The following is a 26391-nucleotide window of genomic DNA, read 5'->3' on the forward strand; positions in this document are numbered from 1 at the left end:
AAGTTTAATAAAGGATTTTCCTGATATTAGAAAAATGAGCAGCACAGGCTTCTCATTCTTGTCCCAAACACATTTATGCCTCCTGCATAAAGGTGAGGTTCAGTGTCTGATCCTCCTATGCTTCCTGCATGGTTTCCTGTTCTGTACCCTGTCCTATTTTCTCTCACTGCAACACAATGTGACAAAACACAAGACAGGGATTTTCAAAATTGGGGGTGGAGGGAATCACAAAATAGTTTTCTATTCATATGAACTCTCTCTATTGGTTGCTTGCTGATGCTGAGAGGTGTATGCATATGTCATGTTGCTTTTTTGACTTAAGCTTCAGCTTGACCTGTACAGTATACAGATATGGAGAGATTAGCTAACATTCCTGTTAAAGCTGCGTTTTAAAATAAGTATGGTATTGCAATAGCATAATCTCACACCATGATTGTTTTTTAAAATAAAAATCCTATCTTTAATTTGACTTCAGCAATTCATCAGGAGTAATATACATATTCAGAAATAATTGTTTTTAACAATGCACAGCATAACTGCTGGCACATCGGACAGAGAGAAAGCATGAAGACTAGGAATCTTCATTAAGTGATCATAAGAATTCCTACAAACAGCCCTCTGCTGTGAATTATCCTCTTCCATACATGGGAACATCCTTTTTCACATTGAAATGGTCAGTCAAGGGAGGACAGCAGGAAGAAGATTTATATGTTTATCCTTTTCAGACTTGTTTCAGGCATCCGTCTGCCTAAATGTACAGCCCTCATTTAGGCAGACCTGGACTATAAGCCTCTCTGCGGATGTATCAGATTTTAAACATTCTAATGTATCTGTCAGGTTGATAAACTACGAGAATCTGCTCTGGACAGCTTATCTGATGACCCAAAGTCAGAGAGAGAGAAAGAAGAGATGATGAGTAGGAATGGTTCAAAGGTTTGCTTTTAGGAGGACTGTGGTTGCATTTCAGCACTTAAGAGCTAAAAAAAAAGTCTGCAGTAAAACATAAGGCTATAACTCACCACCCTCCGCGTTGACAAGGTGTCCTTCATGTCTTCAACAGTTTCAAATACATATTGGCTCTACAGAAAAAAAAAAGAACATCTGGGTCCCAGTGATGGCATTGCTTTTAATCTTTGTGACACTTGAGCTATGATTAGAACATATCTATTTTTAATCTCTCAATGTTGAAGCTGTGTAAGAAAAGACGGCTTAATGTGTAGAAAATGCTGACCAGATTTTTAAAAATGGAACAACTACAAGGCCAGAAATAATTTATTACTATACTGTAGATTCCTTTGTGGAATTGAAATTTTTACATCAGCAATAACAGAGAAAATTTAGATTAACTGTTCTAATCTGGTGTTTAAAACTCTTAATGAACAATTACAGATTGTGCATGTGGAAAATTCATTATGAGATTACATTAAGAGACAGATTTATATTAGGTAGTAAGAACATATTCGTTATTTATTTATTTAATGAGTGTCACAGCAGCATGGCAAGTTTAACCGCATTCCAGGTTAAATAGATTATCTTTAATTCATGGCAGCTGTGAACTCAAAAAGACCAAATGCTGAAACTGAATGTAGAATACCAGCTTATGCATCCAGAATTCCTCTGTTGGATTATTGTACATTACTGCACCAATTCAAATTGTTTATTTTCTTTAAAGAAAAACCATGGATGTTGAACATTTTGCATTTTTTCAGCCACATGCTCTGCCATCTAAAAAGCATCCCTATTTCTGAGACTTTGTCAAACACATTCTACAGCAAGAAAAATGCAATGCAAAACAATAACAATGCAAATCCTTCCACTAGGATTAATTGCTGGATTTGTTCTAATTGCACTAAGCATACTGCATGGGTAATTTAGATGAAATTTTACAAATGTGCTGATTTATTATGCATTGCTTGAGGCCATCTTTTTGACACACAGCAGGGTTATTTTTCATAACTAAATGGAGCGCCTACACATGGAAACTAAATGACCAACATGGGCTAAATAATCATTAGACGAACAAGGCTGGTCTATATCTGGAACATTAATTTTGAGAGTGTGTTAATATTTATGGTCTACTGCAGAAAGTCTAGTTTCTAAGAACCCTTCTAAAAAGCTGAGGAACATTTCTTGTAGATTAACATATGAGCAGCGCAGAACAATTTCACTTCAGTGTCTGTACGGTATTTAAAGTCTTCATGGTAATTCATTCTCATTTAATGATTATTTTCAACCTCACGAGATGTGACTCAGGATACAAAGTAGATGTATGAATGCTTTGTATAACGTTACCAGTTTCCTCAGGGTGTTTGTTCTTCATCCGTGGTTTGTGTTTTTACAGAGTTTGTACATAAAGTACAGTATGTCAGCAAGGATAGGACTAAAAGTCAGATATTCTGTGTCTGTGAGAGGCAGATAAAACTGAAAAATAACAGAGGAGAGGAATGGAGAGAGAGAGAGCGAGAAAGATCAAACACCGTGGCAGAGCCAGGCTCTGTATCAGAAACGAGGTTGGAAGGCTCTCCCTCCTCTCTCCATCCGACTCTCCCCCTGATCGTCGACCCTGAGGAGAATAAACTCAATCCATGTTAAATTATAGATTAAGGCCTGACTCTGGCTGAAGCTCGGGAGCTGGCGGTTGCGCAAACACTGAGCTACACTGAGTTTCGCACATTTTCACGGCTGCTGTTGCCTCACCTCACAGTCTTATTAAAACCAACATCAAACAGTATCCACAGATGAAGAACGGGCTCGAAAAGAAACTGTATGAATATGTAAAGGGTCTCAGCACAATATGCTCCCTGCCTGGATGCTATTATGCTACGTATAATAGAATGACTTTTTACTTTCTGACAAACCCATTTCACTTAATGAGATGTTTTCTAAAATGCTAATTAACCTTTTTATGTGTCCTCTCTGTAAGACACAGTATAAAACACAGAGTTAATGCTCTGTGTTCAGTTCAAAGCTGATGATGCAAATGCAGAGACACAGACCCTCAGAAATGCAAACAGGATCTGATACAGTCACTTGCAAAAGTATTAACACTCGATGAAATTTGTTACATTATTATATTGCAGCTACAATCTGCACGTTTTTTTGAGCTTTGACGATGCAGATGGAAAAGGACGCAATGTACTGTAGTACCTTCCATAGCAACTGTAAATAGAGACCACTTGTGTACAATCTTTTTGGTCACCATGGAAAATATTATGTGTGGTAGAAATTTTAATCATGTCAGTATTTAGTTGTTAGCAAAACATAGTTTATTTAAGGCAAGGGGTTAAGCCATTTATCTTAAATGAAAAGGAACTGTTGAAGGCATCATCAGTGACATAAATTGTAAATAAAGAGCATAACAACGGGAAACATTAAGAAAATAAGCATTTACTTACATAAAATACTGGATAACACATCAGCTCAGTAATCAGCACTGCAGTATCAAATTATTAACAGTACAAACATAATACAGTTAACTAAAACCTAATTAAGTCAAATCCTCAGGAAAGTTGTACTTGGAAGATACATTGCAAATACCAGAAATAATGGCAACAGTCATGACTTACTTTTAAGGTAAATTAACTTCCTGATGTTAAGGTGACAATCTGGTCATCACCCCAACACAACCTTCAAGATCTGCAGTCTCTTTAATTTTTAAATAGCCATTTGGCCCACTGTCTTACTCATAAGTAGGAGTGAACTCGGTTAATATAACAACTAAACTAAAAGAAAAATGCATTTAGTTTGGCATTAAAGGATATAACGCAATACATTTTAAATGACATTGTTTATAAAAAATAAATAAATTTGCCAACCACTTGTGGACATGATTGGTATTACACTTCAAGGCACTGTCCCACCTTTAGATTTTGAGAATTACATGACAGTTTCATTTCAGCATAATTCTCACAGTTTTGAACGTAAACTCTTGTTTTTTGTTTTATACAAAAAACAAAATCAATTATCATATCTAGGCTTTCCTTTTTTAGCCCCATGTGATAACAATCCTTCAGTTTCCATATCAAAGGCATTTCAGTCACTCAGATTTCCTCTTCTCTTACATAAATCACATCCTTGTCCTGTTTAGGAAACTATTTTTAAAAGGGTTGTCATAAATATAGAGTCCAGCATATGAAAACTCACCAGTTTATAATTTGGGTAAAGGTTGCAGCTCAAAGTAGACATTTTAGGCTGTTCTTATCAACAACAACAGAGCAGAAATGCTAGAAGATATCAGAACACAGAATAGAACCAGTATGACTACATGCAAAGCAAATCTCTTGTGGCAATCAAAGGCATCAAAATGACCATTGTCAACATTGAACATGCAGTAACAACATAACTGGCATGCATTTGCAAACAAAGATATACTCTACATACAAATAAAACAGAAGAATTATTGTACTTAAGCATCACAAAACTCTTCTGAAGGTAAGTGTCAGAGTGAGACTCAGAAACTCAACAAGAAAACAGCAGCAGTTCAAATATTGAACTGAATTCAAAAACAGAAAACATCATTTGCTGCAAATAAATTACTTCATATATTTTGTACAATCTTAAAATGCGTCTCAGAGTCATTTGAATTTTCCTGTCTTCATGTTTTGAAGAAAATTTAAAGGTGATGCACAAGCAGTCAATGAAATTTTGATTAATTGATCTACAGAGAATTTATGCTGAAAGGCAAGAATGATCACATGCAACTCTATGAACCAGTCGGCTGTCAAAGAACAACACTGTAAGATCATGCAGGCAAAGATTTTTTTAACTAAAGCAATACAGCCTAGATATGACATTCATGAACATGATCATGGTTCAGTCTACATTCATGACAGGATTCACAGTTCCCTCCACACTTGCTGACATACCCTGGTAAAGATTCATAAAAATAATTAAATCAAAATAATCTGTTTGAGTCATTGCATTAATCATACAGTGGTACTGCATTGACAACAATGTGGTATGTTCCTCTTCCAAACTCCCTGGAAACTTTGTTAGCATGCATGGCATGATGAATTTATTAAAGCCCAGGGTGTTTTAAATAAATATCCAGTAAACTGAAAATGGGTCATCACTGCATCTTTTAGCAGAATAAATATACAAACCATATGACCAAATCAACATCTAAAAGGTCACCTTGTGGGGTGAGGAGAAGACAGCATCAGAAAGGACCGGGGACTCACAATGATCTAGCAGGGGTCTCAAACTCCAGTCCTCAAGGGCCGGTGTCCTGCAACTTTTAGATGAGCCTCTGCTGCACCACACCTGAACAGAATAATTAGGTCATTAAGGCTCTGGAAAACTGATTGATCTACACAAGGAGGAGGTCATTAAGTCATTTCATTCCAGTGTTTTGTACCTGTGGCACATCTAAAAACTGCAGGACTGCGGCCCTCGAGGCCTGGAGTTTGAGACCCCTGATCTAGAGTGACTGTAGTGTGGACAGCATAGGGTAAAAAATTATGGTATATTTGATGGTACAAAAACAAATCATATTAAATTGAAATGATTAAAATTGAACATGGGAATTTTGTAGTTAATATTGTATTTCTCCTAAACTTCCTGTGTTAATTTATGCTGCTGCAGTGGAAGATCCATGTCTTTTAAAACCTCTTTACCAGCAGATTGATGTGCAGTTTGCTTTGTGTGACAATTCACAGTGATTTCCTGATGATTTTAAAGGCATCACCAAAAGGTTTTGATCAGGAGAGAGTTTCTACAAAACATGCAACTTCAGGACTCTCCTTAGCAAAGTGATGAAATCCCTTCTTTTGTATGAACACTGCCCTTTAAATAGATTTATGACCTCATGGGGTTCGTCCCATTGTTCCTGAGGTTAACACAGTGACGCTGCAGCAGGCTCCGCTGATGAATTCTGCATTTTGTTTCACCCTATCAGTTCAGGGGGATGCTTGTGTTAGAAGATATCAAAAAATGTCAAGTTATTTATTACAACAACCTCTCTGCTTTACTTCTTTCCAGGGACTGTTTTGTTGTTTCCTGTGTCATGACTGGTCTCTTTGTTTGCTCTGCACCTCAATACCTCTCGGCAATCAGATTTTGACCCAAACTCTGTATTTTTAATCTGGGCAGTTTTCCCTGCTTTCTCTAGTAGCTCGTTGGTTTCTGCGTCGTCACTGAACTCAGTATTCTGACCCGGGTCAGTATTCTGGCTGGAGACTGATGCTCTTCTTGTCTGTTGATCGGACAAGCAGAGTTCCTGCCACTTCGCTCTGTTCCCATTTATTCCATCCACCATCGGCTTTAACTTCCTGTTCAACTTCAGCAGCGCCTGAGAGAGACACCAAACAGTAGAGGTTATCTACAGATTTGCATATGTTTTTATTCATGCACTTACATTTTAACATGAAGCCTACATTGTTTTTATTGAATGTAAATGTCTTGAGCTTACAAAAAGAAAAATATCTATGTATTTTATTGGGATTTCATGATAGAGAGCAACATAATGTAGGAGTGTGAAAAGGAAGGGAAGGGATTCATGGTTTTTTCACGATTTATTACAAATAAACTGCCAACAACCCATCCACCAAAACACAGAGACAAAGATACAATGTAAATTTTTAGATCAAAGTGTAGTTATGTGTTGCAGTGGCCTATCCAAAGTCCAGACCACCTGAGACTTGAAAGTTACTATGTCCAGATGCTGCCCCATCATATCTGGATGACATGATGGGCACCTCTCAGTTGAACCTTTCAGTTTCTGGGTGTGTAAAGCTGGTAGAGACCAACCCTGAGAGAAATGAGCTATAACTGCAGTGAATGGTGGTTCTAAAATTAATTGACTCAGAAGAGCTGAATACACAGGCTTTAATCATTCTATTCGTAAAAAATTAAATGTGAAAAACACTTCACCATTGTGTCGGCTATCCTTATGAAAAGCCAATGTAATACTTAATATTTATAACGTATAAATATTAAAGCCCTCTCAATGTGTAGCTTTAGTTGTGGCCGGCCTACCTGATAAAGTGGCTTGCAGATCCCATCAATCCATTCAAGCTGTAAGGCAGGTAGTTCATCTTTGCGATTACGGTCAAAGATGGCCTGCAGGGGAGCAACAACTCTCTGTCACCCACAACCAGAACTCTGGTCAGAACCATTTTCTCCTGAATATTTTTAACTCAGAACATCAGAGTGACAGGAAAGACTTTGAAACATTTCACACTCACTGCTGGTGTTAGCTTCAGCTCCGACCGCTCCCTGTCACCTTGTTCAAAGAACTCGCTCGTTACCAACTCGGCAACCTGCAGACACCGGTGGAAACAATCATTATTTTACTCATGCATTATGCAACGTTTAAGGATTTAAGCCTACTGAAGGGTGTATATTAAAATTTACTATAAAAGGATTCATCTTTTTTGTTGCTGTATGGTGTTTGTTGTACGTTGTTGTGCAACTCTTAGGAAAGAAATTAGACTCACGACAACTGATCCAAAAATTTAAAGCTGCTGGTACACCAGTGTAACTGTTCACAAGTTTTTACATAAACACGAACTGAGAGGGTGCTCATTAAAGAAGTTAAATAAGGATTCAACGAGCTTCATGTTTGGAAGAATCAAGGTTAGACCTTTAGATTTATGCTTGAATTCAAATTCAAACGTTTAACATTGTTGTGAATATTGTTTTTTTCTCCTTTAATTTCCGAAATTAGATTTAGTGGTCTCTTTTTACAGTGTTTTTTATGCATACACGGATCACTTCTTGTTAGATTTTGTCCTATTTTTGGACTTTTCTTGTTAGGTTACATCAGTGTCAAACAGGAGGTATAAACAAGGACCAGGCTGGAAGCTTATTTAGGATTCGCCAGTAAATCCAACTCTTCTCCGTGTCTGACCGACAGTAAGCAGATTAGCATGCTAAATGGATTAAAGAAATAACTGGTCTGTGGCACCAGCCCAGCAAACTAAACTAACCTAATGGGAGTTTATTAAGTAGTTTTAGGAACCTTGCATGCTTTTCCCCAGGACTTGGAAGAAAAGGTAAAGAAAGAAAAATATTTATTTTTTTAATTGCCTCTGCTCAGTTCGGATTTTGTCAACAGCTAAAATTTACCTCCCCCTTAAAGCATAAGTCTTTCATGAGAACTCATTTTAAATACATACATAAACTAAACAAACATAATTGCATTTTTTTATTGTCCAGATCACAATTAGGAAATAGCACATCCCAGCATGCACAGGCGACTCAAACCTGTTTTGATACCTCCCAAGGACGAGTGACAGCACCCAAATCACATGCAGTCATCAGCATGGATCTGTTGATGAGGCAGGGATCGGAGACAAAATACATTTTTATCTCAGTTGTGTTCTTTACAGCTTTAGTATCTTTATTTATTACAAATGCAGAAACCTGAGGACTTCTCTGTGTTCTTCCACTGCCCAGCTGAATTCTCCTGACAAAACATGCTCAAAGAACTTGGTTCTGCGCCTTTTTAAATGAAAGAAACAGTCAAAAGAGGGACAAATCAGGCAGAAAATATTGAGAGATACAAGAAATATGGATATAAGTTATACAATATGTGCTTTATAATAAGACAATGTTAAGTACTGAAAACACAAATCCAATCTGTCCATAAATATTTAAATCTAGCTGTAAAGACGATCAGCTCTGAGAAGGCCACTTACTCAAAGTGCAAAGTAAGGTCTGTGGAGAGAATCGCCTGTTTTAATAGTTGCATCATGTTGCTGTACTCTTTAGAGCTGAGGTTGGCAAAGATATTGTGTCCCTGCAAAATAAAACACAGTTGCAAGCAGCGGTGGATTTGTACAACTGGCAAAAAATATTCCCGTTAAATTTGGAGCATCGGTAAAGTCATCGCTCACTGTCAATTGAAGCCCCAATTTGCAATTTAATTAGCAATGCGTATGGGCTTTCTCTGTCCATGGCTAAAATAAATCAATGCAGTATACAGCTGGTGATCAAACTGATCCACCCCTGAGACAAAGCGCAGTGGTTACTGGTGTTGCCTGTCAGCAGTTTGTGTACAACGCTGTTCCTTAGGAGAAACTGTGCAAGAGGGACTTTCAGCACACCCAGTTGTCTCAATACATTTCTGATAAATAGCCAGAGACACAGCAAGAGAATATAATTGCTTTTCTTTGGGATATTGTCATGATCTGGGGGTGTTGGGATTTTATTTTATTTTTTTCCTGTTCGCATTTTCCTTGTTTATTTATTTCCAACGTAGATCTCACTATATATCAGTTCATTCCTTTCCACTTAGTTTATTCTTGTTGTTTTTCCTTAGGTTAGTGTTTTACAACTTTCCAAGATTACTGTTTACATTCTCCTCAGCTTCCATTAATTGTTGCAGCATTCCAGTTTCCTCGCAAGCTGAAACTCACAGCTGGGTTTCACGTCAGACCCGACGTAGCAGCATTTCAGGTACGAAGTTGGGATTTCAACATGGCGGCACCTATAAGCAATGTTCACTGTACCTCTTACAAACATCATATTAAGCTCTCCTTCAGCCTGCCTGCTCTGTCTCCTCTCACAGCTGCACCCTGTCCTCAATCAGCCACCTGTCACTTATGACTCATCAAGCACCCCAGTATTTTTTTTTCTGTCACTGCTGGATTCTCTTGTCACCTCATGGTTCCCTGCTTTTTGCATATCTACCAGATCCCAGTCCCATTGTATCCCTTTGTGTCTGCATGTAAGTTATGTGTTTATTTATTAAAGTTTCTTCATTTTATCCAACGACACTCAACTAGACAGATATATTAAGACTTTTAGTTGTCAAGCATCAGATGATTTGCATATTTATCTGTTAAACTGATTAATTCATCCAAAGAGAGGAACATTTCTTAGAATGGTATCCTTTTTTTTCTTACATTTATGGCAGGAACTTTTATAGGAATATTGTAATATAGCTCATGAGAAAACTGTTAGCTATCACTACATCTGTCCAGCAGGATATCCATGCTGTCTGACCTCGCATAATCTGAAATATTTAGTTTGAGGTATAGAGTATTGTTTTTACAACTGTGTGCTTTGGCTCAAGCCATATAGAAATTCAGGTGCAAGAAAATTTTATTCCCACACAAAAATGGTGATAAATTTCAACATTTACTGTAAGTGTATCTAAAATCTATTGATCGGTATTCATGCAAATGCTGCTACTACAACAGTTTTTATCTTAATTATAGTTGCTTTGTATCAGTTTTTATTTGGTTGTAGTATAGTGTTGATCCTGCTAAAAGATCATAAATATATATATTTTTTTCAACACCACTGTGTGTTGGTCTATCACATAAAATCCCACTAAATGCATTAAAGTTTGTTGATGCTATTTAGCAAAATAAGCATTGTTTGGGGAGTTTGATTTTCTTTTGCAAATCACTGTATAAAGGTGTCTCCTCCTTGGTTATGGCCTGGACGTTTTATGAAAATGGTGTAAGACTTTCAGTTATATTCTTGTCAATCATAATAAAACCTTACTTCATAAGCCATAGTCGACAGGATGTTTCCATTATATCTCTTTCTGCTTATCTTTCAAAATTAGGTCGCATAATTTTGCTGACACTTTTCATTTTAGTCTAAAATAAGCCCGTTTCATCTTCCAAACTGGCATTTGAATGTATTGTCATTAGCTTTTTTTTTATTATTTTACAGCCTGGACACCAACTTTTACACAATATACAAGCAGGTAGACTGTGATTTGCTTGTCACAGCTCTGTATATTCATTTACAGAGCTTGTAAATGAATATACAAGCTCTGACTCAAAATGCGATATTCAATTTTTTTTTTGTTCCACACTGTACAAGGGAAAAATATAGCACAATGTCTGCAATGAAAGGACAGTTGTGTTTTCTGCTCAGGAAGCTTTTATGCAGTCCGCCGTCATGTCAGGGCTCTGTGGAGATCAAAGCTGCTATAATCAGCCCGTATGGTGGGAATTTATGTTTTATCAAAATGTTACACTCAAATATCTTTGTATGAAATGGACAGAATTGTACAGAAAGAGAAGGGCAGACAGTATGTGATTTGCTTTACAACTGTTTTACATAACTAATGTCACTTGTGCCTAAAGATCCCAGTGACGGATCTAATCAATATATTCTGCCTGACCTCGCTCTGCAGGATCATGACAGCATGGTTGAAGTGATGATGCTCCAGGGTTGCCGACGTCCCATAGAGCAGGGCCAAAGCAGAACCGGTCCTGGAGGAATAACGGGTCAGTGGTTCAGTCACTCGTAAGGAACACATTCATAACCGTGCAGGTTTATGTAACTCACTTGGCTTGAAATGCATTGTTTGTGCCTCGATGGTCCAAGTCGTGGCACAAGCAGCCGACCATCAGGGCCAGCATCTCCGCATCTGACAGCACATCCTGGAAAGTGCTGGACTGCATAAAAGTCATTGACTGTGAGTGAAGTTTATGAACTATTCAGTTTAACCAGTCTTAGTTATGCTAGCATGTTGGTATTTTATAACATCTTTAATAAGCTAAAATCATTTTGTCTAAAAACTTACTGTGATCATGACAAACATGCACTGTGACACATTGAAGGCATGCCTCCAGTTGTGATACGCCACAGTTCGATAGTTCTTCCTCACTGTGAGCAGCCAGCGACACAAAACCTACAAGGAGAGAAACAATCATGTCATACCTTCATGTACTTTAAAACACAAAATATTCAGAAAAAGAAACATCTTGCAGGGAATGCTGTCTCACTTCATAGTCAATTTTAAACTTTTGAACCACACCGAGTTCCAGAAACATCCTGAGTGACGCAGTGATCATCGCATCATTGTCCAGCGAAAAATCATTGAAGTGGAACTCATCAATGCCCAGCTCACTGCTCAGGGGAATCTTTGCAGCCTTCACAGGACAAAGGACAGAGCTGTCAGTCAAACGTTTCCAAAGAACAGTACACTCAATGTTTTAATTAGAGATTTAACTGGCAGGTTTTTTGCTCTCTGTACTCAAATTGAATTTATAAATTTATTGAAAGGATTTAGTTTATGAATTACCTTCAGTCTGTCAACTTCTACTTTGGAGCAGGTGGCATGGTAAGACAACATCTGAAACAACAGACATTTCACAAAGACGGGCGTTACAGAAGTCTGATTCAAATCCTAATACCACCCAACTTTTTTCATCAACACAGATTACAGTAAATATTTTTCCACTAATCTTCCGACTGCCCTATTTATCTCCTTACGTCCGGATCAGATCGGCACATTTCAATTTTTGTCACATTCTTTTGTGAACGAAGTGCAAAATGCCTCCACCTGATAATTAAAGAGACAGCACTGAATAAGTGAGGCTGATCCAGCAGTGTGTTGTCTTTGATACCAGTTAAGCAGAGAGGGTGATGTATTTATTGTGAATTATTGAGAGAAGCTGAAATATTTATTAAGGAGAAGGAGAACCATGTTTTTCTGAGGATAATGTGACTGCTCAGGTTAGATACTGGACAATGGAGCAGAACCGGCTGAGAGACGCTAATAAATGTTAACAGCCTCTGTGGCAGTACCATACTTACTTAGAACCACACTATATAAAAAGAAAATACATTTCAACAGTTAAGAAATTTGATGAGTATCTAACAAAGTAAACTAGCTGTAAAGTAAAGTTTTAAACTAGATGAAGAATGAAACATATTTATAGATTTTGCATGGTTTTGCTTTTTGTCACTATTTCAGATTAAATAAATTTCAAAGTTAGACAAGGATTACTTGGGTAGAACCATGAAAACCTGTGATAACCATTTTTTTTCAATGTCACTAGCTGATGGAAGAAATGGTTATCAAAACTGTAGAATCTGTCTGACATTAAACAGACAGATTTAAAAGATCTCATTAAATAATCCCAAAACTGAAACAAAAGAAGGTTAGAAGGCAATATTTCATGGAGCAGGATTTGTAGTTGTATTATGGAGAGTGAAAAAAAAAAAGACTGGAACAATTAATTTGCTCACATCCAATGCTACAGACTGCTTGGCCCATGTCTTCTTAACTTGATTGTACATCATGGTATTGTTGATTCCAAGTCCACAGAATATCACAAATGCCTGCAAAAAAAGAGAGAAATTTAATATTAATACCTTAAGCAATAAAAGTAACACAAAAACAAAAGACTTAAGTATTAGTGTTTAAACTGACCTCAAACAGTCTCTGATCTGCATCATCAAATGTCTTCCTGTCCAGGCGGTTCAGGATTTGTGCAACCCCTTAGCAAAGTACACATCGATCCTTAAGAGCAGCAAAAGCAGAGTTTTCAAAAATCTAAAAAATCTGGTGCAACCTACCGATTATCTGGTGAGTTCTGTTCCAGATCGGGACACATAACACAGACCGGATGTGAAAACCCGATGCCTGATCTGCCTTGAAAGACAGAAAACACAATAATTTCAGAATCCTTTTGAAGTTGATTCAAATATGGCTCCACATTTTTAATGGGTTTTAAACAGAAGTTTCCAACTGGAGGTGCAAAAAATGTGCAACTTTGTTCAAACCTCAGCATCAAAGCGTGGATCCTGACAAACGTCGCTGATGTTAACAGGCAGCCCTGTGGAAGCAACCAGCTCAGCAATGCTGTTGTTGATGAGCCAGTCAGAGCAGGATAACTTCTCCATGCTGAGTTAGCGAATTAAGAGAAAAAAAGAAGGAAGTATGACCATGACTATTTAAAGCTGGGATTTTTCATGGGTCGTCCCCATTTACAAATTAGTTGACTTCTGAACACCTTTGATTGCATTGGATTTTCTATAGGCATATCAGAGGAAAAGGAGCTGAATGCAAATGCAAACAATTGCTTTAGTACCAAACGTTCCAATAAAATAGACTAAATTTGATGATTATATTTTAAAAATGCATCCCTGCTCGTTCACCTGATGTCTCTGTCCATGTTGCACAAAGGAGACATCAGTTCAAATGTCTTGGAGAACTTCACCACCTACAGAGAAAGTACAAATCAGTACACATCTGCTCGGGAACAAAGTTATGAAGCATTTTACACAATTTACTTCAGAAAATAAATATTGGAGAGGAGAGCATCGAGAAGAGGTAAGAAGAATCAGCAGAATCCACTAAGCAGGAGTCTTACGGGTGAGTCGATATCTTCTAGGAGAAGTACCGAGCAGCGTTCACACTGCAGCAACGTCAGCGCTCTCTGCATGATCTTCCTGACGATCTTCTCCAGGTCGGTCTGCTCCTCAAACAGGTCATTGACCACCTCCAGCAAGGCCTGTGGCAACAGCAACCCCATCCGGCTCTTTACTCCCAGAAAAAAGATCCGGCAAGCTCTGATAATCTAACTCCTTAAAACTTCTCACCCTGCTCCGCTCATACTCCTTGCGAGACTCCGAAAACAGCTTTGCATTGGAAATCGATATTCCACAGAAGGGCAGATACATCTGTAACACCTAAGAAAAGGAGCAGTACAAGGAGTGAAAGACGTTTATGCCTCATTTCTGTGATAATTTAAAGTGGTTGAGAGGAGCAAGAACGAGTATGTGGTGGTGTCAGTGGGAAGCCAGGATGGAGTCAGCTTTATCTCAGCACAAATAGATTCCCTGTTAATGAACTATTGATTTAGAGTCTTTAGCCCTTCAACGTCTTCATGTGCCGGTGTTCTGTTTATCTGTCCTACCCATCAATCCGTCCTACCTTGTGGTAATGCGCATGCGCACATCAATGCTATGTCACATACTGCTTACTCAGCAGATTTCTTATAAATATCTCCTACCTGTGGAAGTCTTGTTTCATGTGTTTTATTTCATCGCAGATTACGGTAAGCTTTATTTAATTTATTTTATAACTGGCTTTCATTAAGCTGCTGTATCTTCTTGTGGTTTCGTCACGTATATAAATTGTTCCAATGCTAAGCTAAGCATAACTCCTAAGCTTCCACTTCAGTCCCGTCACTCAAATAATGTTATCCAATGTATTTTAACGTTGACACAACCCGCTGTAGTTTTCTGTTTGTAAACATAACGGTAGCAGTTTTGGTCAGTAGCACTGACAGATGGACGTAGCTATCTATCCGTGCTACGGTAGGAAAATCTGACGAGCTGGCACTGCTAGTCAGAACCGGCAAATCGAGAATGCTTCCCTATTTTTTTGTCAATGAAAGTTGATAATGAGAATTAATTGTGGCAATCTTTAATATTCACATTTAAAAGTTTTTTTTTTTATAAAAGCCTAAATGACAAGAAAAAAAAATTGAGTATAAAGTTGATCAACTTGATTGCAGAAAACTTTATTCTGCCACCTAGTGGACACACAACTGATTTAGGTGCATTTGCTTTCCAGCCAATGTGACTGAACATCAAATGCTTCAGCATTTCTTTATCTGGTATTAATTTTCTTATTGACTTTTTCAGTTGTTTTATAAAACAAGTATACTATGGGCTTTAGCTGAAATAACAGGAAACCTAAAAAAAAAAAAAGAAGCAAGGTTAACATTAATAATTGCTAAGCAGCAAACTGGGAGGCTGAGGGGAAAAAAAACGTGAGCTGTAAAAAGATATAACGCATTAGTTTTCTACAAACCAATTTTATCTTAATTACTAAGGGAACAGTTCAGAACAGAAAAACAGAATCTATGTTTCCTCAATGTGTGTGTTTATTGCGCTACTGAACACATTTAACGCTTCACGCTTGAGTAAAAGGTTGACCTTTTCTCTTATTTTTCCTGGTATTTTGCTTCAAAGGGAACAATTTGCTCCTCTCTAAAGCCATTAAGACGATTTAGAGTACAAACACTTCAGTTGCACATTCACTCTCTCTAAAATGCACTTAGAAGCACAAACCACAAAAGGGATTTTACAAATGACAAATTGCCTCTGCATTTTTTTCCTCCAGCACAATAGAGCTTCACCTTTTCATCGTCCTCTGTAAAAGGGGTGCCCATGGGATTTTTGTTAATAGCTTGCACAACACCAATGACGTCTCCATCACTGTTGCAGATGGCCATGCAGAGGATGGTCTGCGTCTTGTAGCCGGTTAACTTGTCAATCTCGTCGCTGAAGCGGTGGTCCTGGAAAGGGGGTGGGGGTTATGCAAACAAACATTACACATCTATCAGCTCTCACAAAGTCCCTCATTTAAAACAAACATTGCACAATTTTTATTTCCAGCTCTGCAAGAATCAAATGTTTTCACGTCGAAGTTAACAATAACCTTTGCTGGGGCGCATAAATGCAGGAATATTCTGCAGGGGGATCCACATCATCATGTTGCCTCAGCAGGTCCAGCAGCCCAGGGCCATGAGATAATGATGCTGCACGCAAGGGAAGATCTGGCCAGGGAGAAGCTCATACTATTGTCTGCCGTTTCCTCAATGAAAACTTTAATGGGGATTTGTTTGCAAAAGAAAGTAACTGCTCCAAGGAGTTTCATTCTCATACAGCACTAGATGTGCAATGTCTTGCAAAAGTGTTCATGCCTTTTGAACTAATCAACCATAGATGTTATTGTATTTAAGTGGGATTTTATGTGCTAAATGCATTTCACATGTTTAATAGATAAAAATATGGAAAGTGTCATATGCATTTGTATTCCACCCAAAGGTGAGTTGAAACTTGTTGAACCATCTATTCAACTGCAAGCTCTTTGCTATGTTTCTGTCAGCTTTGCTCATCTGGAAACTTTCTTGTCTGTTCTTTGCAAAATAGTTTAAGCTTCATCAGAGTGCATGAAGACAACTGTGAATATAAGGTATTGCCTCAGATTCTCATTTGCTTTTTTTTTCTCCAGGATTGTTCTGTTTTTAAACTGGTAAAACTAAATTGTCTCCATGGCATACTGCTGCCTTTGCCTTGTTTCAACATGGAAAATCTTTATTTCTGTGGCTGTACTGTCTTTGCACAGAAATTGGTATTTTGTGCTTATTCATTGTTGCAAAATAACCTTGACAGAACAGCTGGACTTGGTAGTACATTTTTACTAATGTACTACCAAATTTTTTTAGATTAGTCTTTGTAAAAAAAAAAAAAAAAAGTATCGTTTTTCCTTCCATTTCAAAGTTATCTGCTAAGCTACTTTGTGATGGTTAACTGCGTCGAACACTAAACAGACAAATAAGTACATTTAAAATAAACAGATTTAAATTGTAGGTCTGAAGGAGCACCTTTTTATGAGTTGTCTTGTTCATTGTGAATCCTGTCTTAAAAACATTCAACCATGCTGTATATGGGAGATCAGGGCATTGTTGTCTTGCCAATTGAGATGTGAACATCGCAATTTTATGTTTCTCTTGCGCCATATTTTACATTTACATTTCTACTCAGGTTTGAGGGAAAATGAATGAATACAAATTCTAAAAAGAAACTTTACTTTTATTTTTATTTTCTCTTTCTTGGTTATACTATGCATTGAGGTGAAATGTGGCAGAAGGTGCATCAATTTGTGAAGCCTGATACAATGGCACATTTATCTTCAATAAATAGGGGCTAGGGCTTCTGTCAGGGTCGGCCCAAGGCACAAGCAAACTAAGCGGCCGCTTAGTTACCCGGGGCTGCTAGGGGGCCTCATAAGTAGAACTGATTTTTAAAATATTTTTTTAGTAATGATTTCTATGTGATTATATTAACAAAAACACACAAATTCATTATAAAGTTGTGGGTTTTTTTTTGTTTTATTACATTAATTTATGTCCTTTACCTCGTATGCATTAGAGATGTTGACGGTCTCTCCATGCTCTGCCACATAGCCAATAATCCCTTTTCCCCACGGCACTTGCACTTCATTGGAGTTCAGAGTGCTGGATGAGGGTCTGACCGTGGTGCCTGAGTGCACATCAAAGAACTTTGACACCAGCGTCCTCTTGTGAGCGGGTCCCTCCACGAGAAAGAGCGAGCACCTGTCCGCATCCACCAAGATGCACACGTTGATCAGGATTTTATAGCTCAGGTTCGTCAGGTCCAGTTCGTTGGAGATGTCCTTCACCAGCTCCAGGAAGAACTCCCTCTCGTTGGTCTCTTTGAGTCTGTATTTGTAGTCGATGGCGCTGGACGCGTACTGGGGGACGTTGACTCTGGACTCCAGCAGTGCGCTCAGGATGTGCGCGGTGGTCGGAGGTAGCGAGCTGGCTTTGCGCAGGAGCGCACGGCGCCTCATGCTCGACTGGGACTCGTGCTCGTTCAGGCTCACATGCTCGTCGTATGTGCGGTGCGCGGTTGTGGCTTTGGAGCGGGCGAAGTTTCGCCGCAGCTCCATGTGAGACGACCTGCGCCGGAGTCCATCGGCGCTGCTTGGCCAGAGCGGGTCCGTGGCGGCGGCGGCGCGCCTCTCCTCGGATGCGGAGACTTTGGACGGCTGATGCTCCTTCAGCCACCTGCTCACCTGATCGCATTTGGCTCTCCGAACCAGATACTCTTCGAACAGATCCGGGTGGCTGTCCAAAAACGCCTCTACATCCGTGAAGTCGAAGGCTGTCATGATGACAGCAGAAAGAAAGCGTGCAAAAGTAGAAGAGTTTTTGAGCGAGTAAAGAAACGAGACGGATTCAGCCAAGAAACTGTACTCATCTATTCATTCCCAGCATCGTCTAATCCAGCCTCCCAAACTCTCGCCTTAAATACCAACGGTGGTCAAACACATTCGTTTTGCTGAGACCGACCTTAGGCACTGCTGGGAAACATCTGTCAGTCAAAGCCTGAGTTGTGTCTGTGGTGGATAAGTGTGCAGAGGTGTAGAAAAATGTGGCGCCTATATATTATACCTAGTAGCTGAAAAAATGCAGAGCAGCGCTTTGCTCACTCTCTCTCTCCTCATTGTGTGTCTAGAGAGAGAGAGAGAGAGATTAAACTGTGGCTGTAATTTTTCAGATAGATTGAAATCAGTAAGCAACTTCACACATCCAGTCAGAGTTAAATTGATGGATGTACATAAAAAGCATAATTATTTGTTAGAATGTCCTATTCAAAGTTCAAACATAAATTTGGTGATTTCTTAGCCCTTTCATAGTGGTCACTACAGTGGACAGCTATCTAAAAGCCATTTTCTTGTGCTTCCTGTGGATTTTTATGTTATAAATGCACACAGACCACTGAAGTGGACACTAATGCATCATAAAATATACCATCAACTACTGGCCATCAGCTGCAAATGCAAGAAATTATTTTTGTTAAATACAATATGGCCGACAGACAAAAAAGCATGAGAACCGACCCGGTCCCTCCTTCTACTGTAGACGACTCTTGCAAGTAAAAAAAATATTGTGACATCAGATAACCCCTAAGGAACAATACCACTGATGTATTTTTCAAATAACAACTTTGTATTTGGACAAAATTACAATTGATCACATAAAAAAAATATATATATATTTTTACAAAAGAAATTTCCTTCCTTTTTTTATGCCTTTAGAAAATTCATTTTAAAACTGGAAAAAAAATTCTGACACAAAGGATCATAATTCATGCATGAAAGGGTTAGTACTATTTCTAGCAGGACACCAGTTTTGATGTTATCAAATTGTGTGTGTATGATTGTGGGGAATATACCAGAGAAAATGTGAGATTTATCATGTTTGAGATTTGATTTGTTACATTTGCCATGGCAAACATGTGTTCTCCCTTCAAGTTGTGGATCTGTGATAGGCGGACTTACAAAAAAAACCAAACCTCCTGCTGCAGTTTTGCTCTCTACACCAGAATCTTGGAAACGCGTCAAACAAAAGCAAATGGCAAATTTCTGATTAGAAAAATCCCATGATGTCACATTTCAAAATCACACATGAAAACCATGTATCACACGTGGTACACAAATGTTCACATATTTCATAATGAAAGAAGGCACATGTGTACATGTGGATTTGGAACATGTGTATCACATATTTCCAATTTTACAGATGGACCACTCCAGGCAGTCTCGCAATGTAACATCGAACACATGAACAAAATATTTGATCACATGTGAGAAATGAGAACCATGTGCGAATACATGTGAAATCCAATGGATTTTTCTGTTGGGGAGGTAAAAAAAAAATTTAACCACAACAAAGAATATTGTTGGCATAGATAGATAGATAGATAGATAGATAGATAGATAGATAGATAGATAGATAAAGAGGTTGTACACTGTCTTCTTTTGCCTTATGAACAGCTCTGAATAACTCAAGGGCGCTTAGCTTCCTTGGGTAATGTAACTGCATAACTTTAAAATAAATATGAGAACATCGATGCTTGCAGCTCGAAAAACATTGCTTTCATGGGTTTGACTGGCCTGGGAAAAAAATCATTTCAAATACTTAGTAGAAGCAAAAGGAATGAGTGTTTAACCTTGGAGCTACACACACACATTCATACGAACACCTACGCATCCTCTGTACCTCTGTGATATTGGAAGTAGTTTTTTTTTTTCTTCCCTTTAAAAAAAAAGAAGAAAAAAACACATGAAATTAAAATGAATAATAATACAAAGAACATTTTTCAGAGCTGTGAGCTTTGAGGTCCAAGTTCACATGTTGTGCTTTCATTCTTTCTCTGGCATAAAAGAAACATCAGTAACGTCTGCAAAACTGCTTTTAGGAGGCCTGCAGTCCACTGACAAGGCAGAAAGGGACAGTCAGCTAGGGCTTGATGCCAACAGCGTCCCTAACAGTGAAAGGATAATGTTTGGAAATAATTTTCACACAAAGTAGATCATCCTGAGAGATTATTTTCTTGTTGTTGTTCAAACTAAGTTTACGAGAGGAATCTGTTGTAAGGAATGTTCTTTGGGTTGATTGCAAGAAAAGTTGAAGAATCCTTTACTTCCTTTTGTGTTCTGCTGCCATTTTTTCTATTTACCCTGTGCTAACATTCAAATGGATTTGCTTTATAACAAATGCAAGAATTTAAGAGGTACGACAAATCTCAGGCTACAGGTGTAGTTAGAAATTTTTAAGTAGCTTATAGGTTGATTAATTTTAAGAAATTATTTCAGTGAGTTGAGTGAATGACAAATGTTACATGCATAATTTAAGTTTTTTATTAAATAAAGAAAGTCATCTCTGTAAAATGACTTTTTTGTATTTCTTTTCATACTTGTAGATCTGTAACATGTCACACAAACCACAAAATGAAGTGATATATAAGTGTGGGAAAGTACTTTTTTTACAGCTTTGGAACTGTTGTTAACTTTACAAGTTAGCTGTCTGATTAGGTTCAATTTCTCTGTGTTTTAAATGTTGTTAGGGTAAACACCAACTTCCTTCTGCACAACGACTTAATTTTGGGGAAATCACTGTAAGCTTTGCAGCATTTGTAAAGCCACAGCGTGAACTGTAATCCGTACAGCGGCGGCTCTGCTGAGGCAAAGCGAGGTAATTGGTTACTGGACTTAAGCTTATGGGCTCCTTGATAGGGCTTGGGCGTGTTGCAAAGACTTTAGACAAGGTCTCCTGAGAATCCCAATTAAAAAGCAGAATGCAGAATATGGGTTTTGTAAGACTAAGAAAGGAGACAAGCTCTGGTGCTTTGGAAAGCAGTCTGTGCCTTGTCAAGAAAGCGAGAGAGAGAGAGAGACAGATGCACTGATTTTACGTGTCAGTGGAGTTTTCAGGTTTTTTCTCATTATTTAATGAGAAAAGGCATGAAAGTGGTGTTTTGCTAATTTTAGAGGATCTAAAATACAGTACATGTTTTGTCATTTGAAACTGGATTCTTTGTTTGTTTGTGCAAATTCTACAAAATCTCAAAAATGAAGCATTCCACTACGCATACATTAAAGACACTGCCAACACAAATTGACTAAACTATTTTTTATGTATTAAAATACCCATATTGTTGAGTTTAGTATTTGGATACAGCAGAGTTAATGTTTTTTTTTTATTATTTTACTTTAGTAGATAAAAAGGTACAACAATGATATAGGTGTTTGTTTTAGTTGATATCCAAAATAGGGTTTGCATTTTTACTTAATTCTCATAATTTGACCTATTTACAGTAATTGAAATTAAAAAAAAGTTATAAACGTTTTTCTGAAGAAAATATATATATTTTTTTTATTATTTAGGGTTCAACTAAGGGTTTTCTCAGACCAACATTCATGCCTGAATTGTGTCTGCAGTAACTACTTTGCGTTAAAAGCAAGAAGGAAAGTTCAGATAGACTGACAGAATAGCTCAGAGTTCAAAATCAGCCCAAGAAAAGCAAGAAGTTTAGCATGATAAACTGTTTTGAGAACAAGTAATTTCTACTGACAGGGATTTTAATTATATTTTGGCTTTCAGTAAGCCACATAGGAGGTCTCTGCCTCAGCCTCTTCTATATTGCCTGGGAATTGGGGCTCTGAAACGTGACTCCTGAAACTCAACACCAGCTTGGGTCTGGTGTCAGTGTCTGGTTGGAGCCAGCTACATTTTCATTCCACCTTATGTTTAGTTGTATGAGTGCACCAAGCTGTGAACATGTAATATTATCACATTCACACTTGATGAGTAGAAGATAGACATCCTGGGCAGTGATTGCCCACTGCTACAAAAGCCGGAGCTTGGTAGGAAGCATCCACACAACCTGATCCCTGAATTGCAGTGACTAAAACCAAAGTTTGTACTGCAAATTTTACTTCCTTTCTTCAAAACTGAAAAGTTGTGAGATATTCGAGTTCATAGAAGAAGACATTTGTGCTAACGGCTTGTGTGGTTGGATTGGGTGTCAGCCAGGTTTTAGCCTATTGTTTACTGCCGCACTCTCTTTCCAGGTGGCACAGAAATTTAAACCCACCTCTGGTTACAAGCAAAGAGGATGAAGTCCAGTCTAGTCCAGATCAGTCTAACTCAGCTTTAAGACTCATTTTGGAGGAGACATCTAAGACAGGAAGATTAAAAAAAACTTTAAGAGGTACAACTTTCTGGCAGGTAAGCGAATATGACTGCATCTTATTTTGCATGTTTTTGTTGAGCTTAACAGTCATTAATATCTAAAGCACTTTAGTAAACCCACTTTTGTTGTTCTCCTCTTATGGTTTGAGTCCCAAAGTGCATATATTTCTAACTCTTAGAACTATGTGCCTTTGATTCATAACTAGTAAACCCTTCCCTTCAGCTCCCACATGGAGCCAAAGTCTTCTGCTGATTTCAGCGGAGTTCCTGCCTGGGGATATGGAGGAACGATACCTGCGTAGGTTTAGGTTTGATCAACATGGGAAGACACTAACAGAATCACTCACCGCTGTGGCATATTGATTTTCTGTGGTTTTATTTTGCAGACCCGTCAGCACTCAGCCGTGCCACGCCAGCACTATCAGAAAAAAAAGCAAGGTTCGCCTCAATGACCAACTGTGAGTTGTCATTCAGTTGTCATGGACAAACTGATTGTAAAATTTCAATAAATACAATGAAGTTTCTGATAATGTAAAAAAAAAAAAGGTTGTATTTTTTTTCCAGCATACCAAAACCAACTGATATAAATTTATTGTGAGTATATTTTATCTATAAATAAATGCTTGAGTTTTACACTTCTTCTCATATCTTTTTCTAGGTAAACTGTGTATTTACTCTTGATTATTTATTCTTTTATAGCGAGAGAATGACAAAGACTACTACGCTGAAAGAGCATCCTTATTCATCGCACATTTCTCGGTTTGCCATGTTCCCCTCGTTCCTCTCCCCGGATGACCCGGAGAGGGGAGTCAGAGCGGCTTCACAGAGATTCACAAACCCTCTCATTCCAAACAAACCTCCTGACGTCACTTTGCTCAGCAAAACTATAGGTGAGATATTATTGTTATACATTCTTTCTGCAGAAGAATATATATATATATATTTATATACATGCACGAGTGGATCTGTCATGATCTGTATGTGCTTTAGTTTCCCCCTGATCATTCCTGGGTCATTTATTATTGTTGTTTTTCTGGAGTTTAGTGTTTGGCTTTTTCTAATTGGATTCATTTTATTAGTTCAGCTACCTCGATGTTAATTGATCTACTTCCCTCAGGATTCTCCCCTAGCCGCCCTGCATCCCTGTGATAAGACTCAACTGGTTTCAATGTCACACTTCAGTCTCCTCAGTTTTTAAGCCTCCTGTTTTTTTTTTGTTTTGTTTTTCTTTGCTGGTTTCCTTCTCTTCCATCCACTCTAGTTCCTTGTCTCACTTTTGCCTTTTGTCCAGCTGTGAGTTTTGTTATAATTTAAGATTCAATAGTAGAAACTCACTAAGTTACTCACATTGTCAAACACCAACCTTGACAAGTTAATGAAAACTTTGACATGGTTTAAAGACGATCACACTACTGCAACAAGCAGATCAAGTGAAAAATTAAGATATCTAAAATCCTGTGTTTTTTCTATTGAAAATGTAAAACAAGAAATTAAAACAGAAAAAAGACATCTTGCGTGTTTTTGTAAAAAAATAATTGAAACTATTTGCGAGCGAGGATTATATTAGGACACCCCAACGTAGTCCGACATGAAATGGTTAAAATCATATACAGGTGATTTGAAAAATGATTTACCTTGCTCAAACTTCAAACATTTCTTAGTGTGTGCTTCTGACTGTGAAATTATGAGAGAACATCATATAGAGGCACCTGCAGTCGTTGAATAGACAGGTGCCTCATTGCTGACTGTGCTACCTATTAATTCATTTCATCCCACTCTGTCTACGGCCACAGGAGGTCCATACCGACATGAAATCTTGGAAAACCCATTTAAATCCAGGAAAATGGACGTTTCATGGAAAGGAGAAAATGGATTTTTGGATGTGAGCATTTAACACATGCAATATTTTTGCTCAATAATAATGGCAAATATAAAGAAGTCAAGACTTACCCTCCATCATTTTACACCAGCATTCAAAACCGGTAAAAGGGGAGACAAAGATTTTCTACCCAGCTCCTCCGAAAACAATACTGCCCAACCCAAAACTCCGACGCTGGGATCTGTCATTATCAGAGCGCACGAGCAACATTCTGAGAAACCTGGAGAGGAAACTCTGGATCACGTCTTACCAGATGGACTTTACTGGTGAGAAGCCGAAAGGATTTTTGTTAGAAATCTGGATACACATAACACAGATTTGAATTTTAGCATTTTCTAAAACTTCAAATGACCAAGTGATTTAAACGTTGCAGGATCAGGGCCTGCAAACCCTTTAAAGACTGATGATTTTAAGGAGAAAATAAGTTCTCTCACTGGGATTAATTCACACTCCGCACCTCTGGTAAACCACGTTTTACAATTTTGTCAGTCACATGTAAAACTGAAATGCTGATGCTTCTTTTTTTCTTACAGAGAGAATTGTCCTGTCCTGTGTTTGTTCCATCAAAACCCAAAGGAGGACGTAGACGAAGACTGCAGACAAAACGGAGTGACAGCCCAAATTTTGCTGGTCTCCAAATGTCAAATGTAAATCAAAGCACTGCTCCATCTTACGTATACCAAAAACAGCCCCAGGAGCTTATGGCTAATTATAACAAAGTGACAGATATGAGCCAAATGGGTCACAGTCAATCAGAGTCTGAAACTGGCTTAATAGATGTGCAGCATACTGATCCATCCCTAGAGATCTTACAGCAAAGGGCTGTTGATCATGGTAGAGAAAGGGAAAACCGCAAAATTCGATTCAACAAAAGTCTAATTCAAGAATCTGAATCAAAAAGCAGCGAAGGTGCTACTGTTCACCTCTCAAATACACAACAATTTAACCTGAGCAGAGAGTCTTCTTTCCAACGAGAGGCAAAAGTAAAGACAGAGACAAACTCAATGGAGGAGCTGCAAAAAGAAGATCCACAAATCAAAAAGCAGCCTCTCAGAGTTGGAAATCCACTCAGGTCTGAATTACACGATGCATTATCAAGTAAAGAGGACGATAAGACAAATGGCAGTGAGCTGCTAAGCTCTCTTCCTAATGTCTCTATCCTGCCGCGGGGTTCTGTCTTTTTGGGTGTTCCTACAAACACCTTTGAGACTGCAGGTAGGACAGGCACAAACCTCACCCTTCTAGACCTCCAAAACTCATTCAGTAAGTCGGAGGCACATCAAAGATTCAACAACTCCATCACACATGCTGCTGTGGACCTGAGGGACAATGTAGTCACTGGGAAAAGACACAACTTTTATGGAATTAACTGCAACCATATTCATGGTTGAATATGAACTTTGACTTTCCAGCTAATAGCAAATAATGTTTTCAAATGGACTTGAACTGCCGGCAACTCACCCAGTTACAACATTTTTTGTGAGTCAATTGCTTGATGCAACCTCTGTTATTAGTAGTTATACATGGTTGTTCTGAATGTTCATAGTAAAAAAACAGACTTTCATTACAATATCTTCAAATTAGATGTGTGAAAAAAGCAGCTGCACTAAGTGCAACATTAGTTGTCCTCTACAACTGCCTTTAAATACCGTGAACATTTTATCACCTAGCAACAAGCTTTGCAAAACTACAGCCTTTTGTATTTGAAAAAGTGTCTTGTCTGTGACGCAATCATTG

General features: G+C 38.2%; 2 protein-coding genes across 2 annotated transcripts; one reads left to right on the top strand and one right to left on the bottom strand.

The window, feature by feature from the left end:
* Nucleotides 1–5375: 5375 nt before the first annotated feature.
* LOC102235053 (dual 3',5'-cyclic-AMP and -GMP phosphodiesterase 11A-like) lies at nt 5376–18664 on the bottom strand. Its single transcript, XM_023330352.1, has 20 exons — nt 17630–18664; nt 15846–16004; nt 14299–14388; nt 14070–14210; nt 13855–13919; nt 13480–13600; nt 13273–13348; nt 13127–13194; nt 12943–13035; nt 11993–12043; nt 11694–11840; nt 11492–11599; nt 11254–11363; nt 11087–11177; nt 8640–8740; nt 8365–8442; nt 8206–8269; nt 7185–7259; nt 6976–7059; nt 5376–6289 (listed from the first exon to the last, which is right to left on the bottom strand). The coding sequence occupies exons 1-20, from the start codon at nt 18404–18406 to the stop codon at nt 5966–5968; spliced, it is 2823 nt and encodes a 940-aa protein (XP_023186120.1). The 5' UTR covers nt 18407–18664; the 3' UTR covers nt 5376–5965.
* Nucleotides 18665–22701: 4037 nt separating this feature from the next.
* c3h7orf31 (chromosome 3 C7orf31 homolog) lies at nt 22702–26045 on the top strand. Its single transcript, XM_014470862.2, has 9 exons — nt 22702–22811; nt 22999–23073; nt 23162–23233; nt 23340–23369; nt 23475–23665; nt 24569–24657; nt 24746–24920; nt 25028–25116; nt 25188–26045. The coding sequence occupies exons 2-9, from the start codon at nt 23006–23008 to the stop codon at nt 26043–26045; spliced, it is 1572 nt and encodes a 523-aa protein (XP_014326348.1). The 5' UTR covers nt 22702–22811; nt 22999–23005.
* Nucleotides 26046–26391: the final 346 nt, after the last annotated feature.

Source organism: Xiphophorus maculatus, chromosome 3, assembly GCF_002775205.1.
Source record: "Xiphophorus maculatus strain JP 163 A chromosome 3, X_maculatus-5.0-male, whole genome shotgun sequence".
NCBI lineage: Eukaryota > Metazoa > Chordata > Actinopteri > Cyprinodontiformes > Poeciliidae > Xiphophorus > Xiphophorus maculatus.